Source organism: Dermacentor albipictus, chromosome 2 (genome assembly GCF_038994185.2).
Source record: "Dermacentor albipictus isolate Rhodes 1998 colony chromosome 2, USDA_Dalb.pri_finalv2, whole genome shotgun sequence".
Classification (NCBI taxonomy): Eukaryota; Metazoa; Arthropoda; class Arachnida; order Ixodida; family Ixodidae; genus Dermacentor; species Dermacentor albipictus.
Window position 1 is genome coordinate 118,142,691 of NC_091822.1, and position 21,327 is coordinate 118,164,017.

The following is a 21,327-nucleotide window of genomic DNA, read 5'->3' on the forward strand; positions in this document are numbered from 1 at the left end:
ATATTTACTGTCAAAAATGTACATGCACTTCTTATCCTAATATAATTAGCACTATGACTGATGTGCAAAAACTGGTCAAGAGCAACAAGTGCTCGTACCTGGTCACAAACCTGTTTCCCCGGTCCCGACAGCTACTTTAGACTCACTGGGCTGTAATAAAGCTTCATAAATTTCGACACAAGTCGATTACTTGATTAAGGGTATTTGCGACGTTCTGGAGGGTCATACATGCTCATATGCGCTATGAGTTCCGCAGCGGGGGCTTTCAACACGCCCATTTCGACATTGAGAATCTACTCGTGTAGGTGGTACCAAGTCACAGGCATTGGATAACTCCTCTAGACCCCAGTTGAGTTCTATCTGTATATGGAATTCAAGAAGAGTATGAGTTTATAATGCGTTGTCCTTGCTGGTCGTCACGAAAAATTGGTAATGCAAATGCATATGCATGTAAATGTATATGTAATAGCAAGGTTCGGCGTTCCGTTTGAGCAAGTCACATGGTGTTCGAATAATACACGGACGCCACGCCAACTATTCACCGCAAGGATAACTCTTTTCCTAAGAAAGACTCCTTTTTAATATTTGTACATTTCTTTTTTTTCTTTTTTTACACAGCGCTTGCCGTGCAATGAACCACAGTAATTGTACCACCACTTTGATGTGGCTTCATTTTATGGGAAAGTATACCTATCGGAATGGCATACTTTTATTTTATAATTACGACTCCGAGGATTCTTCCGATCTCGTTAGCTTTGGTTCATTGCACACATCAGTGCTTCTCCAATGTGACTTACATAAATTGTTTCGCTACCTTTAGCATGAACTTTGCCTGCAAAGCTGGCTTCTTTTTTTACAACCTAGTACGTAGAGGAAGAGAGTCCAAGGGGTAGAAAATGAGATCTGCGAAAACAGTTGACTGACGTTCTGCTTAATTCGGACTAAACCTCTCGGCAGATAGTGAGGAGCAGAGTATGATATACAGTTGTACGCAATGTTAGCAAGCAGAAGACGCGAGCTTTATTTTTCTTTTTCTTTCTTTCTTTTGCAACTGGAGGTCGCGCGGTCCATCATACGCGATCAAATCTCCGCGCGTTCTCGATTGTAGTCAGGTTCTCCTGCGTGCGCGTAGATGGCGCAGCAATACAAGACGATTGGCTTTGGTGCCGCACGAGAAGCTTCACTTTCAATCCGAAGAAATTTGAACGTTATGATTAAACATTCCAATTGCGGCAAGGGTTGTCGGTGCGGTAAATATAGACACGAGGCCTATGTGTGAAACTGCGTGGACACCAAGGACTAGGCAAATGAAAGATTATTACGTTCGAATTTTTCCCACAGTGTCTAGTGAAATTTTGTGTCAAGGTTGCACACGTTTGCTGGAATTTTTAAGAATCCCTTAGACTTCTTTTAAAGGATTAAGGCATCAAAAACAGCGACTGCGCATTACGTGGTACACACGTAAGAAAAGTTTGTGAAGTTAGTTTTCTGCTTCTTCGAAGCAGAATTTTTGAAACATTTTTTTACATACAGCGTCACCCAGAACGAGCATTGCTAATGGAATCATTTCTTTAAAGCTTTTAAGCGCAAAAGAAATAAATAAATTAGGAAGTAAAAGAACTTTACACGCAAAGATGAACCTGTTCCCAAATTAGTACCGAGCGAGGAGCGAAAGCGTACTACCCGTTCTAAATATAGCTCCGACTTCGACCGCGCCGTCTTTGTTCTTTTTATTTACTTTGCACTTTTCAATGGTAGAAAAAAAAGCGTGGCGCTAGACAGGAAATGAACGCGTGTGTCATAATACTCTTTGATCAGTGTGTGAGTTGGTTTTGCTCCATAATTCCTGCGAGAAAGTGAACAACGCCTTTCAGAACACCATAAAGTTCAAAGGCTCTGATATTTACGACAAACCGAGCGCCGAATAAATTCCTTTATTGTGTGAAACAACAGCATGAGCTGCATTATTTCGCTGCCTAGTTTCTCTCGCTTTTCTTTCTTTTTTTTTCTCTAATCTGTAGCTCTTCGAACGTGTCGATTGCGAATGTCCACGTCGAAATCCTATGAACTTCCTTGCGCAATTGCCAGGAAAGTAAGACACGTGCACGCCTCTAGTCAGCAAGAATAGAGAACGATGAACATCGCCAGTTGTACCAAGAGTTCGTTTATTTCCTTAATTAACAATATTTATGCCGTACTTCGTAGTTGTTCCGATTTTGGCTGCTTAGGATGCCGGTTTCTGAACCATAAGTACTCGAATCTTGCCACCAAAGTGTTCGGAGAGTTCGGCGTTTCAGCAACTCCGCAGTGCTCGGTTAGCCCCGTAGTCAGACAAACGGCGGTTGTTCGTGCTCTGCGCCAACAACCGTCACTCTGCGGTCGTCTGCTCTTTCGCGGCCGTCGTCTGCATCCGCGCGAGGCGCTGCGCACTCGCGCATGCGCAATGACGGCAGGCGCCGCAGTTTCTCGCTCCCTCCCCCTCTGCGGTTTTCGCGTTCGTGTCTCGGAGCCCGAGCCCGTCTGTGCGTCTGTGTTAGTCGCGCTTCTTCTCCGGCCCGCGGAGTCACAATGGTGTCGTAGTGCCCATCGCTCCGGCAGTCCTCGACGAACCGGCGTTTTCGCGACTTCACTTCCCGAAGCGTGACCCCGTCGGATCTCCGGAGGCGAGAGAGAACCGAGCCCCGCGGTCCTGTTCCTCCCACCGGCGTCGTCGTCACCGACGTCGCAAGCAGAAAGAGTTCGACGATGAGCGGCCGCGTAGGAGACCTCACCGAGCAGCAGATGACAGCGCTCGACGAAGTAAGTGCTTCGCTACGGAGAGCCCTCTCCGTATTTTCCTCCAGGGCTGCGCTTCGAGGACTTGCTCTCATTATTTTTTTTCATTCTCCTCTGATACCTCGCTCGCCCGTCTTCACGTACTGATGGGATACGAAAGACGATGATTTGCTTTGCCGAGGGACAAGTTGATAGCGCGCGCTTGTCGACACTGACGCAGTGGGGCGGTCCCATGAAACGGATGTAAAGGTCAGACGCGATGCTTCGCTGACTCTTTAACGCGCAACCGCATCATAGTTGCGTTTCCACGCTGCAACGCTCTTATCGAAAGTTGCCTGTTGTAGGATAAGGTAGAAAAGAGTGTTACGGAGGCTCCTGTCATTCTTTCTTATTTCTTTGAAAGTGTTTTTCCGTCTCGAATGTAAACAAGACGCCAGCACCTTGCGAACTTAGAATCCGGCCGAGATCACTGCATGGGCATCACGTTGGTCTCCGCGCAAACACACGTTGGTCTCCCTTCGTAACTACTGTTGGAAGCAAGTCACGTACACTGCCCGCCAAGTTAGGCGAAAATGAAGCGCGTAATTTTCAAGCGACTTGATGCACGAGTGTACGTGCTGGCGGCGCGAAAACATACAGCTCACAGTGGGGCATTGATTTTTTGTTGATGCTGCAGCTAATATGCTCGCCCAGAAAGGAGTAACAGGCGAGAACATTACGCGAAACTGGGTCAAGGCTCGACCTGCTTGTGTTGTTTATGCCCCACTATAAAATATGTAAATAAATTTAAAAAAAGCGAGAGAGAGAGAGCGACTGTGAGCTCGTAGCACTGTAACTGTGGCTTTCTCTCGTGGTACAAAAGCATGCGGGAAAGCTAGATTCTGGTTTTCGTTTCACCATTGCGATAGTCTACGTTTTTGTTTAGCAACGATCACAACGACGGACTTCGCAGGAGCGCATGCAGAGGTGGTAGAATAACGACACGAAAAGGGATGATCTCTTTGATGGCACCTCGACTACAACAAAAGTGTTTGGCATGTAATGCGTGGCACACAGCCCCGAGCAGCAACAGAGAACGCTCACTTAATGCGAAGTAAACGAGGCTGCCTTAATTCTGCGTCAAAGGGAACTAGCGGAATTTATAATGTTGCCGTCAGTTTAGGATTTCTATAGGATATATATGTAAGCAAAATAGCCACATTTTTGAAGTACTTTACATCGAGTTAATGACACCGCTAACCGGGGAACACTCAGTGTTCCCCTGAGATATGCCCTCGCACGAAGCACTATAAATATTGTTTTATCTTTCTATCTCTCTATCTCTTGAGAAGGGGTGGGGAAGAGGGGCTATGCTAATTATGACAGAAGCTAAGCCAAAAATATGTATTTTCAGGACAGTGAAACATTGTATGTGAAAAGGCATCCCAGGCGCTATTTATATTGACATAGTTATAAAGTAGGGCGTCGTAACGTTTAGTGCGTGTTAAATTCTGCTCAGAATATCATCATCATAATCGTCATATTCGGCATCGTGATAATCCGCCCTGTCGGTTTCCCTGTCCCGTAGTAGTTTATTCGAAAAAAAACGATAATCCCCGTATCGCGTCATTAAATCCTAAAGCACCATCCGTGAAGTTTATTGTGCTCAAGAAAGTTGCGCCTGCTTGTTTACTGATAACAATATTCTAACTGCTGCATGTGGGAATGCCGTTAATTTGATGAGCCCCTCCACGCACATGCGGGAACTGACCGCTTCTATCATGCCCACTCTTCTCTGTACCTCATCTATCTATTCACCCTTTCCCGTCCCCCAGTGTAGGGTAGCCAACGAGACGCATTTCTGGTTAACATCCTTGCCGTCTCTTATTCTGTCCTCCTCCTTCTTCCAACTGCTGCGCATACCAGCAAGGTGTCTCCCATATATAATTTCCACGCTCAAGCCCTAAGCAGCCTAGCCAAATTAATAATAAAGTCAGAGCTCTCTGACTGCTTTGACAATATCGGATATTATGGAAGTAAAGCTAGAGCAGTTACAAATTTAAAATTACCTGTTATCTAAAATATTCGGTATCATTTGGGCACCTTGTCTCGAAGCCACGCTTATATTTAGTGCCAGCTCAAACTGAAACGCCGCAGTTGTAGAAATGTCTTAGAAAAAAAGCAAGATGGAATTCGCACGGGCGCGGCTTCAAGGCGCCAAAACCTCTCAAATACCGCGTAATGAAATAAAGGAAGCCCGACTGGGTGTTATGAAATACAACTGGGCAATTATTGTGCACAGTGGTAGCTCGAAAATACTGCACCTAAATGGCATAAGCTTGAGGAAGGAGAGTAAAAATAAAACGTGAAACCTTGAAATGAACCGGAAATAGCGAGCACGGGATTCCAGCATCAACCGCGAACAGTACGGTGAAGCGTTAGACGCCGTATATATACGATATTAAAATAATATACGACACGGCAAGAAAAGAAGTAGGGCCGATGAGTGACAGCGCGAACGCTGGCGTGACCCGCGTTTACATTAACGCGACCGCAGCGTGTCGCATTGTTCGCGCGTCACGGTAAGTACCGTGCGACAGCGTTCGGCCGCGCACTCCCCTTTGTTCGAAGCAAACTGGGACCGGTTTTCGCCGATTGGCGCTTCGCGGTTGAGGAGAGGAGAACGCGAACGTCAAGCCCTCCCCCCTCTCTCCCTCAGTGCGATAGGACAGCGCTTACGTGCCCCGCGTGAGATGACTCACCTGTCGGCCACTATTATACCTTCCCCATGCGGCATCACCGCGATTCGCCTTCCTAGCGCATTACCGTCATTTACGCGAAAGCGATGAGATAGAAATGAGATGGGACGCGCGACGCGTCGCATTCATGCTGACGTCATTGTGGAGAGACGTTGAAGGCGTTAGTTAAGTGTTCTGCGTCCTTTCACCGTTTGTCATGAGGTCTGCCGAAAATAGACCGTGCCTACCTAGAAAAAAAAATGGTGTTGGGCTGTTAAGCACGAGGTCGCGGGATGAAATCTCGGTCACGGCGGCCGCATTTAGATCGGGCGAAATGTGAATGCACTTGTGTGATTAGATTTAGGTGCACGGTAAAGAACCCCAGTTGTCCCAAATTTTCAGGATCCACCAATACGGCGTGCCTCATAATCAGATCGTAGTTTTGGCACGTGGAACCCTATAATTTAATGTTTTTACCTGGCAAAGTTCCTTCATCAAGTATGCCATTGTACACATAAAGAGCATCAGACATTTACCTAGCAAACAAGCATTTATAGGTGGATTAATTGCTGTCTGGAAGGAGGGAATCGTGTGATGTTCCGTTAAAGACATGCACGAAGGGACGGGGTATCCTGGTTTGTGCAATCGCTAAAGTTACAAGTTGGTATAAGATAAACTTTACTGTGACCGCAAGTTATTCTGATTGACATTAATCTGTGGTATTAGCTAAGAATGTGTAAATTGAAATTTTAGGGAAAGAAACGTGGACGCACACCACGCAAATTATTCATTCTTGTGAATTATTCGCACAATTTTGCTCACCTCTTTCCTCATAAGTAATCCGCCTGAGGAAATTAGGAAATTTGGTTCTGTACAAAAGCAATTCACGCTGCTTTCAATTATAGACGTTTAAATTGAAAGCCAGCAAGATTTTTTCATTGACTAACGTATCGGAAAGTGAAAATGCCCTCTCTTTCGCGAGCCTATGAACAAACTTCAGTAAAATTTTCTATTCAAATGAAAATTTTATACGTAAAGGTTGATGGTCGCACAAGTTTAATTTGAAGCTTCATCATTATTTCATAAAATAAATTTTGGTAATATCTCAAGATTTCAAGCCTTTGAAACAAGTTCATAACTTATCTGTTACTTTCAACAAAAACAAACAAACAGTCGTACGTTGTAGACAACACATTCTAGCGCGCCTAAATAGCTCAACGCTGACAAACAGCACGCGTCTTCAGCACATACAATTGTATTTTTACTAGAGGAGGCTAGAAAATTTTGAGAAAGCAGGTAGTTGCTTCAAGTCAGCGGCAAATAGACGGGGTAATACTTTGTCATCCACATCTTGCAGCGCAGTGCGATGTTAGCCGCCGCTTCGGGAGCCGCTATCTTAGCATTTTGGTGATAAGTTTCGGATTCCTTTTTCGTTCTAATCGATTTGGCAAGAACAAGGTATAACCCAAAATTGAAGTTCCGTTTCTATTGCTCACATCATTTATTCTTCTTTTTCGTTTTCATTAATATTCGACAATTTTCATTCAGGTCGCTCCAGCACTTGTTTAATTACAGTCTTTCATATTTGCTCATTGTATCTACGAATTGGAAGAACGAAGACAGGTACGAGCTTAGGCTATGTCTAAGAGAAAGCTTTAGCTTTGCGGGTCGAGTGTGATTTCTTTTCTTCGAATATATCCGGTGCCATTTTCGCAATGCTTTTTGTTCGTGAGGTGTGCTTCTCATTGGACATCGGCGCCTTCGCTAATAACACGTTCGCTATCAGTATTGGCCGGCCTATTTTTGGGCACGTTTCTAATTTCTGTGAATACCGCATTTAAAACGGAGAATTCTCAACAGCCAACCGCTGAACAGACTGCAATTATATCAGTTGTACTTAGGGGAAGATAAATATTAATAATAAATATTTGTAATACAGACTAATAAGACACAGGCTGCTGAAAGAATTTGTGTTAATGTCGCAAACGTTTTTCTAGCAATGGCGAAATGTTGGTACGAATAAAGAAAGCTAGAAGCGTGGAGTTTTTGAACTCCATAAGTTTCCACCAGAAATATATATGACAGTTTTGTAAACTATATCGCTTAGATCGTCAAAGGCTAATAGATAGGCTGGATTAATTTGAAAACTTCAAGAAAGGCTAACATTGTTTAAGCGCGATGTGGGAAAATTCAACTAAACATGTGTGGTACATTTCAGAGCAATTGTATAACTAATTTATTTAGCCGTCTTCAGATGTGGTAATAGGTTCATTCTACATAATTGGGATATCAGATTTTATTGCAGAGCCACAGACTGCAAAATTCATGTTTGAAGTTATAAGTTACCTGCAGCTTTGGGGAAATTTTGATCGAACATTTTGTAAATAAAAAAACCTGTTCTAAATACTGGGCCGATTTTTATGTTTTATTGCGAAAAATCTCTCGAAAATTGGTTGACTTGGTGCCGAGCAAATATATATATATATATATATATATATATATATATATATATATATATATATATATATATATATATATATATATATATATATATTTCTCAGTTCTGGTGTGCTTAAAAGCTCACGACGTGTAAAGCTTCCTCTTAACTGCAATTTTTGTTTCATTTATGGGAATTGCGCGCTACGTAATATGCAGGATCACAAATGTCGAAGTCCGAGTCTACGCGAATGCGGTACTGAACAAAAAATGTGATGTTTTGCATTCAGGTCCTGTTCGCTAAGCAGTTCAGGGACGTTGGCGCTGCGTATGTACCAGACCGCTAGCCTATAGGCATTAGTCTCTTCAACGCGCAATACCACCTCACTTTATTCATGCCTCATAGCGCCCCCACTGGGTGTGCTACAATTACTCCTTTCCAGATTCCACGCACCCCCTAATATTTATTGTAGTACCAAAGTGCTCTATCTTTCAGCCTTTTTATGTTCAGATTATATTGGTGGGTGCTTGAGTAAGTCTTTTCCTTCGTTTTTGTGTACGCCGAGGTATTTATATTGCTTCGCCTTGGGCGTGACTCGCTGTTTAATTGACGCCACACACTTACTCAACTCTTCATTGACGATGATAATTCACAATTTCTCTGTACTAAACTGAAGGCCTAGATTTGTCGCTGCGTTGCCACACATATTCGGGAGTGTCTGTAAATCTCTTCCATTGTCTGCTAGTAGTGCTATGTCGTCCGCATACATCACCCTGGGAAGTTATATTGTCGACTGCGCATGTCGTCCCATTAGGCGTTTATCCATTACGCATGTAGGATAAGTCAGACGCTAATTAACGGTCTCCAGTCGTCGTTCTTTGTCCTTAACATAAAGCGCGAATAGCAATGAAGGCAGAGGACATCCTTGCATCAGTACTTGGTGAATTTCCACACCTCCATTAAATTTGCGACCTTACCATACAATTTGTACTCGCTTGTCTCTATATATACCCTCGGCACCTCGACCAAATTGTCATCTATGTCTTGGCGCTTGAGAAACTCTCATAAAAATTCCTTGTCTACACTGTCTTATATATAGGCTCCTTTAATATCTAGAAATGCTGTCCATAACTGCCTATTCTGAGCTACTCAAATGTCTATGCACTGAGTTAGTACAAACGTATTATCCTCTCAGGAGGTATTCAGAGACCTGGATTGGGAAGAAATGGGGATAAAAGTTAATGGAGAATACCTTAGTAACTTGCGATTCGCTGATGATATTGCCTTGCTTAGTAACTCAGGGGACCAACTGCAATGCATGCTCACTGACCTGGAGAGGCAAAGCAGAAGAGTGGGTCTAAAAATTAATCTGCAGAAAACTAAAGTAATGTTGAACAGTCTCGGAAGAGAACAGCAATTTACAATAGGCAGCGAGGCACTGGAAGTCGTAAGGGAATACACCTACTTGGGGCAGGTAGTGACATCGGATCCGGATCATGAGACGGAAATAATCAGGAGGATAAGAATGGGCTGGGGTGCGTTTGGCAGGCATTCTCAGATCATGAACAGCAGGTTGCCATTATCCCTCAAGAGAAAAGTATATAATAGCTGCGTCTTACCAGTACTCAGCTACGGGGCAGAAACCTGGAGGCTTACGAAAAGAGTTCTACTCAAATTGAGGACGACGCAACGAGCTATGGAAAGAAGAATGATAGGTGTAACGTTAAGGGATAAGAAAAGAGCAGATTGGGTGAGGGAACCAACGCGAGTTAATGACATCTTAGTTGAAATCAAGAAAAAGAAATGGGCATGGGCAGGACATGTAATGAGGAGGGAAGATAACCGATGGTCATTAAGGGTTACGGACTGGATTCCAAGGGAAGGAAAGCGTAGCAGGAGGCGGCAGAAAGTTAGGTGGGCGGATGAGATTAAGAAGTTTGCAGGGACGGCATGGCCACAATTAGTACATGACCGGGGTTGTTGGAGAAGTATGGGAGAGGCCTTTGCCCTGCAGTGGGCGTAACCAGGCTGATGATGATGATGATGATGATGATGATGATGATGATGATGATGATGATGAAGATGATGATGAAGATGATGATCCTCTAAGCGTCTGCCTGGTCCGAACCCATCCTGTATTAGCCCCAGGACCTCATATTTTTTTCACCCACTTCGACAGCTCTAATTTTATGACTTGTATTGCTATTCTACATATCACCGACGCTACCGTAACTGGCCTGTACGAGCTCGTCTTATCCTTATCACCTTTGCCTTTGTAGATGGCGTTGGTCTTACTATCACGCCATACGACCGGAATTTTCTTCGTTCTAATCACTCGCCCTATGGCATTAGTCAACAGTGCCTTGCGCGTCCTCAGCTGTGATTGATTGGCCTGTTCGGCTACAGAACAGCAAGCAGCACCCGCGGTCACAAAAACCAGGCGAGGATGGCAAAGTAAAACTTCGCTTTTAAAATGCACATGCATCCACTCTCAGTAAAAGTCAGAAATTGGCAGCTCCTATCGCCATGAAATGAACAAAGCGTTAAGTGGACCTTTGTGGCACCATCGATAAACAAGATGTTATCTACCTCCGTTCTTTTGCCCGCCGCACAAAGATAAAGAACTTTTTAGTTATTTTTGACAAGTTCCGCGCTGTGTCCGCGTTAACTTGGTTTGTTTTCGCCCCTGGCTTTCCGTACTGCGCTGACCACCATCATGAAATTATTCACGCGCCCATAATGGCAGTCGACCTCAGTCGATAACGGCAGTCGTCCTCAAAGACCATTGCAGGTTTACAGTAAAGTGCTGCGTTGCCTTTGCGGTTATCACTTTCTGCTGCTGAGTGCGAAACCGTGAGTCCTATGCCGCATTCCTAAGCGGCTTGACTGCATAAGAGCTAATGTACTGCGATTAATTTTGGGCCCTTTATGGCGTATATCATAGCTTTCGAACGCCAAGCACAATAAATAAATAAATAAATAAATAAATAAATAAATAAATAAATAAATAAATAAATAAATAAATAAATAAATAAATAAATTCTGATGAACATATTGACCCAGTTTTTTTTTAAGAATTAATGCAGATCTGTTTGCCGTTACAGTACCCCTCCATACACACAAAAACGAAGAACTAATTTCTTCAGCAGAGGAACCACTTTTGGGGTCTTATTGTCTTCTGCAAAAAACAAACATTGCTCCTCCATAGTTGTTTTGTCATATATCGACATGCAACTGCGGCTTTCACAAAACTAACCTAAGCTGTGTTGCTAAACCCGACAAATTTTCGTTCCCGCTTACTTGCACACGCACATATGAGAAGTTTGACAGCGGAGCTCTCGCGAAATGACCCGAGTAGCTGCTACAGCGCTGTAGTTCAGAGACGAAACACACCGCTGTCTATTGGCTATTTAAAATAGCAAAGCAAATCCTTGTACGTGCTGGGCACTTTGCGTTATGAAATGGCGTGTAGATGTAGCGGACTTATCTTTAGCGCTGAGAAATCCGGGAATAGCAAGACACTTTGGATAGGAAGGAGAGCTATCAATGGCAGCAATGGCGGTTTTTAAAAGTGTAGCACTTTGTCCAAAATTTTAATACTGGGAGAATTGCACAGCGCGATTCGACTGGCGTTGTTTATGAAAAGGGGGCACTACAATTCAAGCACTTGTCATTTTGGAACGAACGGTGTACAAACACCGACTAGCGGCGTTTTCAGTGACCTCAAATATAAACCCAAAGAAAATTCAGGAATCAGAAAAACGAGCAAGCGAAAAGTATAGAGGCAGGAAAGACCACAGGACGAGCACTCATAGCGCGTCTTTTTTTTTCTATTCACGAACAAGTACCAACTCATCGAAAAGCTTACATCGAAAAACGGAAACCTTAGCTTAAGCTGCTGGATTGATCAATTTAATTGTTTGTTTTGAACTCCTGTGAATACCTTTACTTTAAAAAAAGGCTGCTTCACTGGCGATTACTATACTCCCCCAAGAGAAATATAAAGAAAGTATGGCATTTTACGTGCACAAAATGCGATCTGAATATGAGGCACGCCGCACTGGCCGCACTGGGAGACTCCGGAAATTTGGACAACCTGGGGTTCTTTAACGTGCACCCAAGTTTAAGTGAACTGGTGTTTTTGCCTTTCGCCCCCCATCGAAACGCGGCCGCCGCGGCCGAGATTCCACACCGGGACCTCGTGCTTAGCAGCCCAACACACGAGCGAAATTCGAACGCAGCTCCACGCGTGTTTTCATTCCGCGATATATTGGCTAGCGCGGACAATCTGGCTCGCGCGGCACGTTCCAAACGGAGCGAAGTACGGCGCGACCACCTCGCTAATCGGGAGATATCGAGAGGCACCGCGTGGCTGATGTGTGGGCGTGATTAACAGCAACCGCCGCAGACAGACCTCCGCTCGTGCAGCGCTTTGGTGAACAGACGACGCGTAGAGTGCCTCGATGCGCGTGTACTCACCCCGCTAACGGAGCGGAGGAGAGTGAGCGCATTGAGGCGCCCTACCGACGCGCGCAACTCTGGCGCCATCTCGTAGCCATCGTCGCCATATAGTACGTCTTGCGCGGTGCTACTCTTTTTTCTCACGCTTTCTCCGTATCCTCCTCCTCCACTTTCCGCCTGATGGTTCCGCTGCACCCTCCTCCTATGCTTTCCTCCTCGCGCTATCTTCCCTCTCGCTGTCTTTCATCGCTTGCTGCGCTCCACATTCACTCTCATCTTTTGCTGTGCTCGTTCGCTCGGTTACGAGGTACGAAGCCGACGCTCGCCGCAGTAATGGGCGCCTAAGAGCTGCGCTCTAAGATTTGCCTGAACCCATCTCACGACGACTGCCGACGGTAATGCGCTTAGCACTGAAGCAATAGAGCGACACAGCGTATTGCCACCATCGAAACGCTTCACGAATGTAGCGTGTACTGCAGCGGGCTCATCCTCTTTTTGGCTTTCCTGGAACACTTTGCGGCATCTAACGGTGCCGCCGCGAAACCTGCACGTGGCCTGCGCGAAACTTGCAGAGGCGGGCTGCTCTATCGCGCTTTTTTCTTTTGGACGCGCTGCGCCATCTTGTGGTGGTGTCGAGAAGTTCACGCGTAGACTCCAAGACGAGATGCGTGGCATGCCGGTTCGTGCGAGCGCTGAAAATTGTTCGCTCGCTGGCCGCACACACAGTGCAACGTATTCAATGGCCCAAGTTGACGAGACGCCCCTACTCAGTGCATTCATGGCGCGCACAGCTCGCTAACACGTTGGCACGACAAAAGTTCATTGAAAAATCGGTATATACCTAGTACATTTGTGGTGCAGCCTGTTACAGCATCGAGGTGCTCTCCTCGAGGAATCCGTGTGTGATGGGCTTGATCCTTCTTAGCACGGGAGAAAGTTGAAGTATTTTTTTCTAATATTAAATTTTGCTGGTCGAAATGCAACCAGGCTCCTCTCCCGTTGAACTGCTGCTACTGCTTCCATCTGCGCACGCTGCTCCGTCCGTCGGCACGGCTGTCAAAATCGCGCTCTGCCCTGGTCAAATTCCACTGAGCATCGGATAAATTAAAAGTTTACCATTTGTCAATATACAGCGACACATTTCCAGTGGCAGTCTCCTAGTTAACAAAAGTTCGCGTCAAATACGTCTATTTAAGAGCGGAACACACCTAAAGTGGTACACGCCCAGTGACCCAAGTAGGCATCTAAGAGGTTCACTGAAGAGCGGCGCAAACCGAGTGGCACATACACAGTGCTCCAAGTCAGATTCATCGAAGAGCGCTACATATTCATGCCCGCATAAGAAGTACAGCATCCTTACGGATCCATATCGGCGTCCCAGAGGTTCGTTGAAGAGCGGCACAAAGGTACCCAGTGGCCCAAACTGGTCGGATGGTTTGTTTTGAACCCTCTTCCCTCAAGACAGCATTCTGACGCGCTACCCCTTCGACTACGGACTACCCATTTTTGCGGGAATACGGCTAGATAGATAGATAGATAGATAGATAGATAGATAGATAGATAGATAGATAGATAGATAGATAGATAGATAGATAGATAGATAGATAGATAGATAGATAGATAGATAGATAGATAGATAGATAGATAGATAGATAGATAGATAGATGGATAGATGGATAGATGGATAGATGGATAGATAGATAGATAGATAGATAGATAGATAGATAGATAGATAGATAGATAGATAGATAGATAGATAGATAGATAAAAGTGTGTGAAGTTCCCTAAAACAGTTAACCGTATCAAAAGTACAGGAAGGAAAAACTAAAAAACAAGATTCAGCGAATAAGTACTCTTGGAGGCGAAAATTCTGAGGTGTTAACTGCGAGGTGAGGCTCGGTAGGTTGAGACAGTAAAAATAAAAGACAGGTAGCAACACGTACCGCACTAAACTTCCTGCAGCAATTTTTTTAGTCTGCTCGGCTGTAATTAGCCATTTATTGGTAAAGTATAAGAAAGGGTATACCCTTTTTTATACGCGGTGTATATGTACACCGCGTTGGAAACCACGGATAAGCTTTACTTCAGAACCTCTGTGGAGTTTACTTGCATATAAATAGCGCCAGAAACGAGAAAATACAACATAAACCGTTATGTTCGACTGGCGTCATTGTTGCTGCGGCATGGGCGAAACGTTAAAAAAATAAAAAAGAGAAAAAAGAAGTTTTCTTTCATCTGTCTCCGCTAACAAAAATTTTTGCTTCGGCAGAATGAAAAAAAAATTCTTTAAAGGAATATTCTATTACTCATGCCACATAAGCTTCGCTGTCCCAGACAAAGGGCCGAATTCGCGAAGCTTTTGTTCGTAAGTCCTCATTGTCATTTGCCACCCACCTTCACTAATGATGTGCCCAGCATCAGGAATGTCTGGAATTTCGTCTTACTGACAATTCAAGCGCAAGGGATTTTTTTGTTATTATGAACACCGCAGGCTCTTTAATACTGCAGGTCTAGAGAGATGCGCAGATAAGTGACGCATTGAAAGGGTATAGGCGGCGGTCCAGGGCTGTATTTGGGCCCTCAAATAGTGAGGTTCTTTCAATTTACCCTCCCCTTTTTTTTCTTCTTGTGTGCATATTTTAATATTCTGTAGTCTGCGACGAGTTATGTTCCGCAGAGCATGTTCTGTTTTGTCAGCGCAGAAGAAAGACTTCGTCTTGCTGCGTGCCTTCTTACTTTTTTTTTCTTTTTGAGCGGGGAGCACATATTAACAAGAATGTTTGAATATTACCCATATAAAAAAACTAAAGGCGTGGCACCGGGGTCACGCACGACCGGCAGATCATCGATACGTTGCGTGCGCGGCGCCGGTTTCGCACCCCTACTTTTCAGCGTCCGTGAAACATCCGCACGACAGGGGTGGCCTCATTCACAAAGAAGCAGCACATATGTTAAGCTAAATTTACAGATTACATTTCTGGGATTGCAAAGAAACCGCAACCAGGAGCTCGCTCGGTAACAGCGAGGACACAAAAGCGAAAGGCAGGTAGCACCAAATTCTAGGCTGGTTAACTGTCAATTCTTCTACTCGCGCTAAAGAAAGAGAGGGGGAGGAAGCGCGAAGGAAGGGGGAAGGGTGGATGATTTACTGTGTTTACGTGCACCCATATACGCGCGCGTAGATCTGCAAGTTTTTCCTGGGCTGTCGCTGCAAGAAAAGTTGCAGTTCTGCCCACGGGGCGAAGGAGTGACGCGATAAGTGGGGCAATGTTGTGGGGGCGCAGTGATCGCTGCTGTGTTTCGTGCGGTATCCGTTGGGTGTAACCATCGGTGGACGCCCGCAAACAATCTGCTAGAATAAAGGTTGCATTTAAAAAAATCTCGATTTCGTGACGACTCTAGTCCGAGTTGTCTTCCTTTGTGGAGGTGGCGCTCTCGTGTAGCGAAGTGGATAGCCGCGGCTTTTTCGTGCTGCTTGTATTGAAATTTCTGCGGGAAAAGCAGAGGAGGACAGTTTGCTCTGGTAGCTTACATAAAACTATTTCGTGTCGTTATTTGCTCATGGATGAGTTGCAGAGCGTGATGTCTGTTAATCATCGCGCGCCAACCAACCACACATACTGGCTGCACGAGCACACTCTCCAGGCACTGTATATCCTTCTCAATTGCAGTGTTGACCGAGTGGCTGGCAGATGAGATCCGGGGGTCCATAGTTGGAATCTTCGCGGGAAGGGGGAAATTGAGATTTTTTTTCATTACTTTTTTAGCAACTTCTCGCAAAGCACTTTGCTAGTCCTGCAACCGATGGGCACCGGCGACGCTACGGGACATCAAAATGACTAGGACACGTCAGCTATATTTAACATCTATTGCGATAAAGATTAGACACCTGCGCAAATATTCTCTAAAATCCCTATTTCATCGTCGTCTCACAGAAGCCGAGGTACTTGCTCGAAATGAACGAAAACGAGCCTTGTCTTTTCTGTTCTCTACCACTGGGCTTTTGGAGAAGCCACTGTAGCGCGAATAGGACAAAGAGAAAGAACAGAGAAGCAATCACGATGGGCGCTTCGTTCGACACCCCGCTCTTCGTCTTTGTCCTCTATTGCGCTACAGTGTGGCTTCATCAAATGTTTGGCAACTCGCGCACGGTGAAGTTACGCAAGACTTTACAGAGATTCGAAATTTTCTCATTCTCTCAGAAGTACGGTTTGCTAGGCGAGTTTATATTCAATTCTTGAGGCGAGCAGCGGAAAAAAGAAACTCTATGGAAAAACAAGAAAGGAAGGAAGGCACGCTGTGTTCGTTTTCATTGTCTTTGTATCAAGTATTCTTTTTCACGATGCTCGCATCACGAATTATTCTGTCACTTGAGAGGGATTCAGTGTCTCTTCTTACTTTTCTTTCAAAAAGGGCCCGTACAAGATGTTACAGTTCTTTCCAGCAGCACCGATAGCGGGAGCTCTCCGAGTCTGACCTTAACGTTCAAGGGCAGCTTCACGGCAGCATCAAGAAGGAGTAGGGAGATATCCGCACCCTCGACCTTCGGCAGGTGGCAAAGGGCAACGCACCCTCGGCTACATAGTGGCGGCCGTCCAAACTCTGGCCATCATGGGGGGGGGGGGGGAGCCGCATTAATTAGATTGACACTGAACTTCGAACGGCGTCCCTCGGAACGCGCCGGCCACCGTCGACGAGGCAGCGGGGTTGCAGACCGCGCGGCGGCTGATAATAGCGCGAGACGGAGCGACGCGAAGGATGGGAGAAAGGGTCGGTGGAGGGAGAGAGAAAGGCGCCGATACCCGGCCGCACGCAGCCTGCTTGATCAATATTGCGTGAGCGCCGCCACGCCGGTGAAGGCGCCGGAGGAAAGGCGGGATGGCGCGGGGGCGGGAGGGAGGGAAGCTGGGAGGCTGGTTTGTGTTTCCCCGCCGGCTCCCCGAAGGTAACCGAAAGCGCTCCGTTTATGGGAGGGAGCGCGCTGGGAGCCGCGTTCCGTTCATGACCGCTTTACTCCTGAAGCTCGGAGACTGCTAGAACCTCGGTGGCGACGTTATTGTAGTTATAGACGTTTATCGGATGCCTATATCCGATGGCCGCTTCGGAAGCAATGAGCGTGTGTGCGGGGGGGAGCGGCGCTGGTGACTGTGTTGTCATCGTTGCAGTTGATGATGAGCTGCGCATATTCCCGCTTTTCCTTTTCCCGACAGTTCTTTCCCTAAACTATATCCCATCAAGGAGTCAGTACGGAGAGACACCGAACGGTACTTCTCTTGGGTTTTATCGGAGCGTCGGGTTATCAGTGTAGTAGCAGCAGAGTGGTTGTGTAAACATCTGGGAGGCAGCAGGTGCCTAAATCATGAAGCTTTTCGATCGTAAGGGCTTTTTGCCATCGGCTATCCGCCTTCACTAATAATGGGTATTGTTACGTTTCGCCTCCGACGCGCGGTATAGCCGGCGCGGATGCAACGGACGCCGGGGCTTCGTTCAAAGCGGCGGACATTTTGACCCGTTCAGCGCTGCCGCAACGCCTCCTGCCATGCGCGTCCAGGCATGTTTCAATGCCACGTGTCTTCGTGTGTGCGTGTGTGTGTGTGTGTGCATGTTGGTATCCACGCTTGTCAAAGCGCGGCAGCCGAGGAGAGGAGCTCCCCAACTGTGAAGCGAGGAGGTCTGACCGGCGCCGGCCCGGCGGATGCGTCACTTCCAGTCTTAACGTGTCCGTGCGCCGCCGTCACGTGCGCCTCATCCCGAGCCGTTCCTTCTTGCTCTCGACTCCGAGAGTATAAAAGCAGCTGCCCCCGGACGCCAAGAGAGAGGCTTCGAATTCTTCCGTCGAGTAACGTGCTTTCCCGTCTCTCCACTTCGGTCGACCTGACAGGCCGCTCTTTTGCGATGCTATAATAAACAAGTTGTTCTGTTAGCAGTCGACTCACCCTTTGCCAGGACATTCGGATGCTTCTAGCTGTGCGCCAGGCCGCCAGGCCAACGCTACCCTTGGGGCTTGCGACCCATTTGCAACAGTATCTAGCACCTGATCTTGCGAGCAATCGTAGCGTAAGCACGTCATTTATGTGTGACTATGTACCCCAAAATGTGGAGCAGATGCCTCCAAAATTCTGTCAGTTTCCAGGCTTTTGCGCAGGCTTTTGTGCATCCTTTCAGCTTGTTGCGTGCATCTACACTCAGTTTGCCTGTACCTGGGAGCGTTTTTTTTTTTCTAGCGTAGGCTTTTCTTAACGCTCACCGCGTTGATTGTCGAAACCGCGTAATATGTTCCAGTTGCCGCTCTTTGTTGTGGATGTCTCTCATTAGCTGAGTGCTCTGGAACCGCTTGCTTTCCACTGAGCTTCCACTGCCATCGCTTCTCACCCAAGTGAAGAAAGAAACAAAGAAACAGAAATAATTTCGTAACCGTAGACCTCCACTATGCACATACAAGTGGTGATTAGATTGTTGCTGGTGTAGAAAGAGAATGATTTAACAAATTCAAGATCGTACGAGATAATGTATGCATGCAAATCGCATTGCGTGCTCGGGCAAAAACTGACCCGCCAACGGCGCAGAAAAATATTGGCACAGTGTCTGCTGAAACCTGCTGTTACTTTAGTGGCACAATAAATAGGTTCACAAGTAAGTGACCATGTAGTCGAACAAAGCATGCTTCGGGCTTCAGCCAACGATTCGACAAGGGGATTTCTTCGTCAGTGCAAGACTACTGCCGACGAGAACCTAAGAATTGTAAACAAGCTACAGCCACAAGAACGCAGGACACAAGCCCTTCGCTTATGAACGAAAGATGAGGCATTCTAGAGTCCGCTTACAAATATACATACAACCAAACATGTTCACGTACGTTACGTAAGTCAAGCTCATTGCGTGTTTAAAACAGCTGCTTTGTTTTTCTAGTTAGCAGCTGTCGTTGTGTCACTGGTGTCAGGATGAAACAAGACTCTCTAAGGGAATTGTATGGGTGACTCTGATATCACTACTCAGCCAGAGATAATGTTTTAGCTCGAAACAACGAGCTTTAATTTTTTCCCCAATAAGTCTACCGTTTACCTTAGAAGAGTAGAGTGCCAAAGCTTTGAGTGCGCTCCAGCTAGCTCGGCTCTCTTTCAGAGGTGAAGGGCATTGCGCTTTTTTTTTAAAGGGTGGAGCTTGTTTGTAATGCTTAGGCTGTCACCGACTGCGGTAACCTGATGAGCACAAATACTAGCCCAGTGGCTGTAACGGATGTAAATTTGTAATGTAAGCTGTAATGGTTGCAAATTTGGAATGAGCGCGGAAAAATGACGTGAAGCTTGTTAGACGGGGACGCACGACAAGCGCTTCCTTACAATAGAAGTTTGTCATACAAGCTAATGAAACGCCACCTGTGCGCGTGTACATCATGAAGTGCGCGTCGCGGAATACATCGACAACATATAGCTGGCGACTCGCAGTCGGACAATAAGACAGCAGGTTCAGATGCGCAATGTCGTACTGCCTTTGCGCGTGAAGGGCTTCTACAAAGTCGCGCGCTTCCTTTATCCTCGTGCTCGTCGTTTATTTCAGTCCGACCAATGAAAGCCTTGCAACCACAGGCGTTACGATGCGCAGAAAGAGGCGATGTATGCGTTCCCTTTTAACGTATCGTGTCGCTTGACGTAGACGCTCGTTCACGCACTTACCAATCTTTCCACGTAGGTTTTTGAGCGAGACAGTGGGATATGGTAATCGCCGCCTAAGCCAGCAGGAACAGAAAAAGATTTATGCGCTTCGCTGAGCAACCGGCTGTAGTCTTCCTGTCTGCATCCATCTCCATCGCGGCACGAGCCTTTCCAACTCTTCGGTGAGCAGAAAAATAGAACGTCCAATTTAAAAGCAGTTTATCCACGTTAAAGCAACGATAAATCAACAACGTCCACGTTAAAATTTACGTTATACAACGGTGATTATGCGAGACCGTAACAGATAATTTCCTTTTGACAAGCAACTGCATGCAAAACATCTGTGTTTCACTTGTCGGTACCACGTTTTAAATGATGCCTGTGCTTTATTATTACTTTTTTTGTCAACAGCGAGCGCAAAAAAAAAAAAATGTCCGAAAGCGCGCTGCATACACTCTGTGTAAGTGGCGCCACAGGCAGAGTTTTAACGACAGCCGCTTCTTTGCACGGCAGCCGCTTCTCTTTTCCTCTGCACGGTCGAGAAAAAAAATCGCAGAGAACTTTGGCACTGCGATCGTTCTGCTAACGTGGTAATAATGGATAGTGTTGGATTTGTCTCTCCTTCGTGCTCGCGGTTTCTGACGTTCTTGTAGCGTTGCTTTTCTTACGCTGTATTTTCCTAAATTTCCAAGCGATCGTAGTTTACTAAGCACAGCAAGGCTATTCAGTCACCGCGCACATGGGAAATCAGTGCGAATCGCGCTGCACCTGTAACTCGTTACTTTGTCGAAAGAGGTCATTTTTCAAAGTCGGAAAGCCACTCGAAGCCAAAAGAACCAAGTTTAAGGGAATCCAGAAGGTACTAAACCCGTCATTCCCGTGCTGGCTGAACCACCCTAACATGCGCTACCGCGGACATTACCACCACTATTCCCCCTTCTAATTTTTCTAGGAAACTCTATACAAAGACATCCGCTATCTTACTGGAACACAAATACGTTACGAACTGACACGGTGACACCCAGTCTGTCCGCTTTAGACCAAACGGGCACTAATTGCAGGTCCATTTGCCCACTTCAGGGTATAGAGTTTTGCAGGACACTCTAGACGCTATAATTATTGCAGGACACTCTAGGCATTTCGACAAGTGAATGGGGTTGTTAACGTTCGGCGCACCCTTCAGCTCACCTCGGCAGAAAAGTTCGGGCTTTACGTCGGCGGCCTTGTTGAAATTAGATATCAAGGGAAGAAGCCCTTGGCTAATGATAATGGATAGGCGGCGCGC

General features: G+C 46.0%; 1 protein-coding gene across 1 annotated transcript in view; it reads left to right on the plus strand.

Moving 5' to 3' along the window:
• The first annotated feature begins 2,544 nt into the window (after window positions 1–2,544).
• The window catches only part of LOC135908174 (SEC14-like protein 2), a 103,995-nt gene continuing 85,212 nt past the window's right edge, over window positions 2,545–21,327 (plus strand). Inside the window, exon 1 of the mRNA XM_065439925.2 lies at window positions 2,545–2,799. Within this exon, the coding sequence (XP_065295997.2) occupies window positions 2,746–2,799 (54 nt within the window). The 5' untranslated portion in view covers window positions 2,545–2,745. The remainder of the gene's footprint in view (window positions 2,800–21,327) is intronic.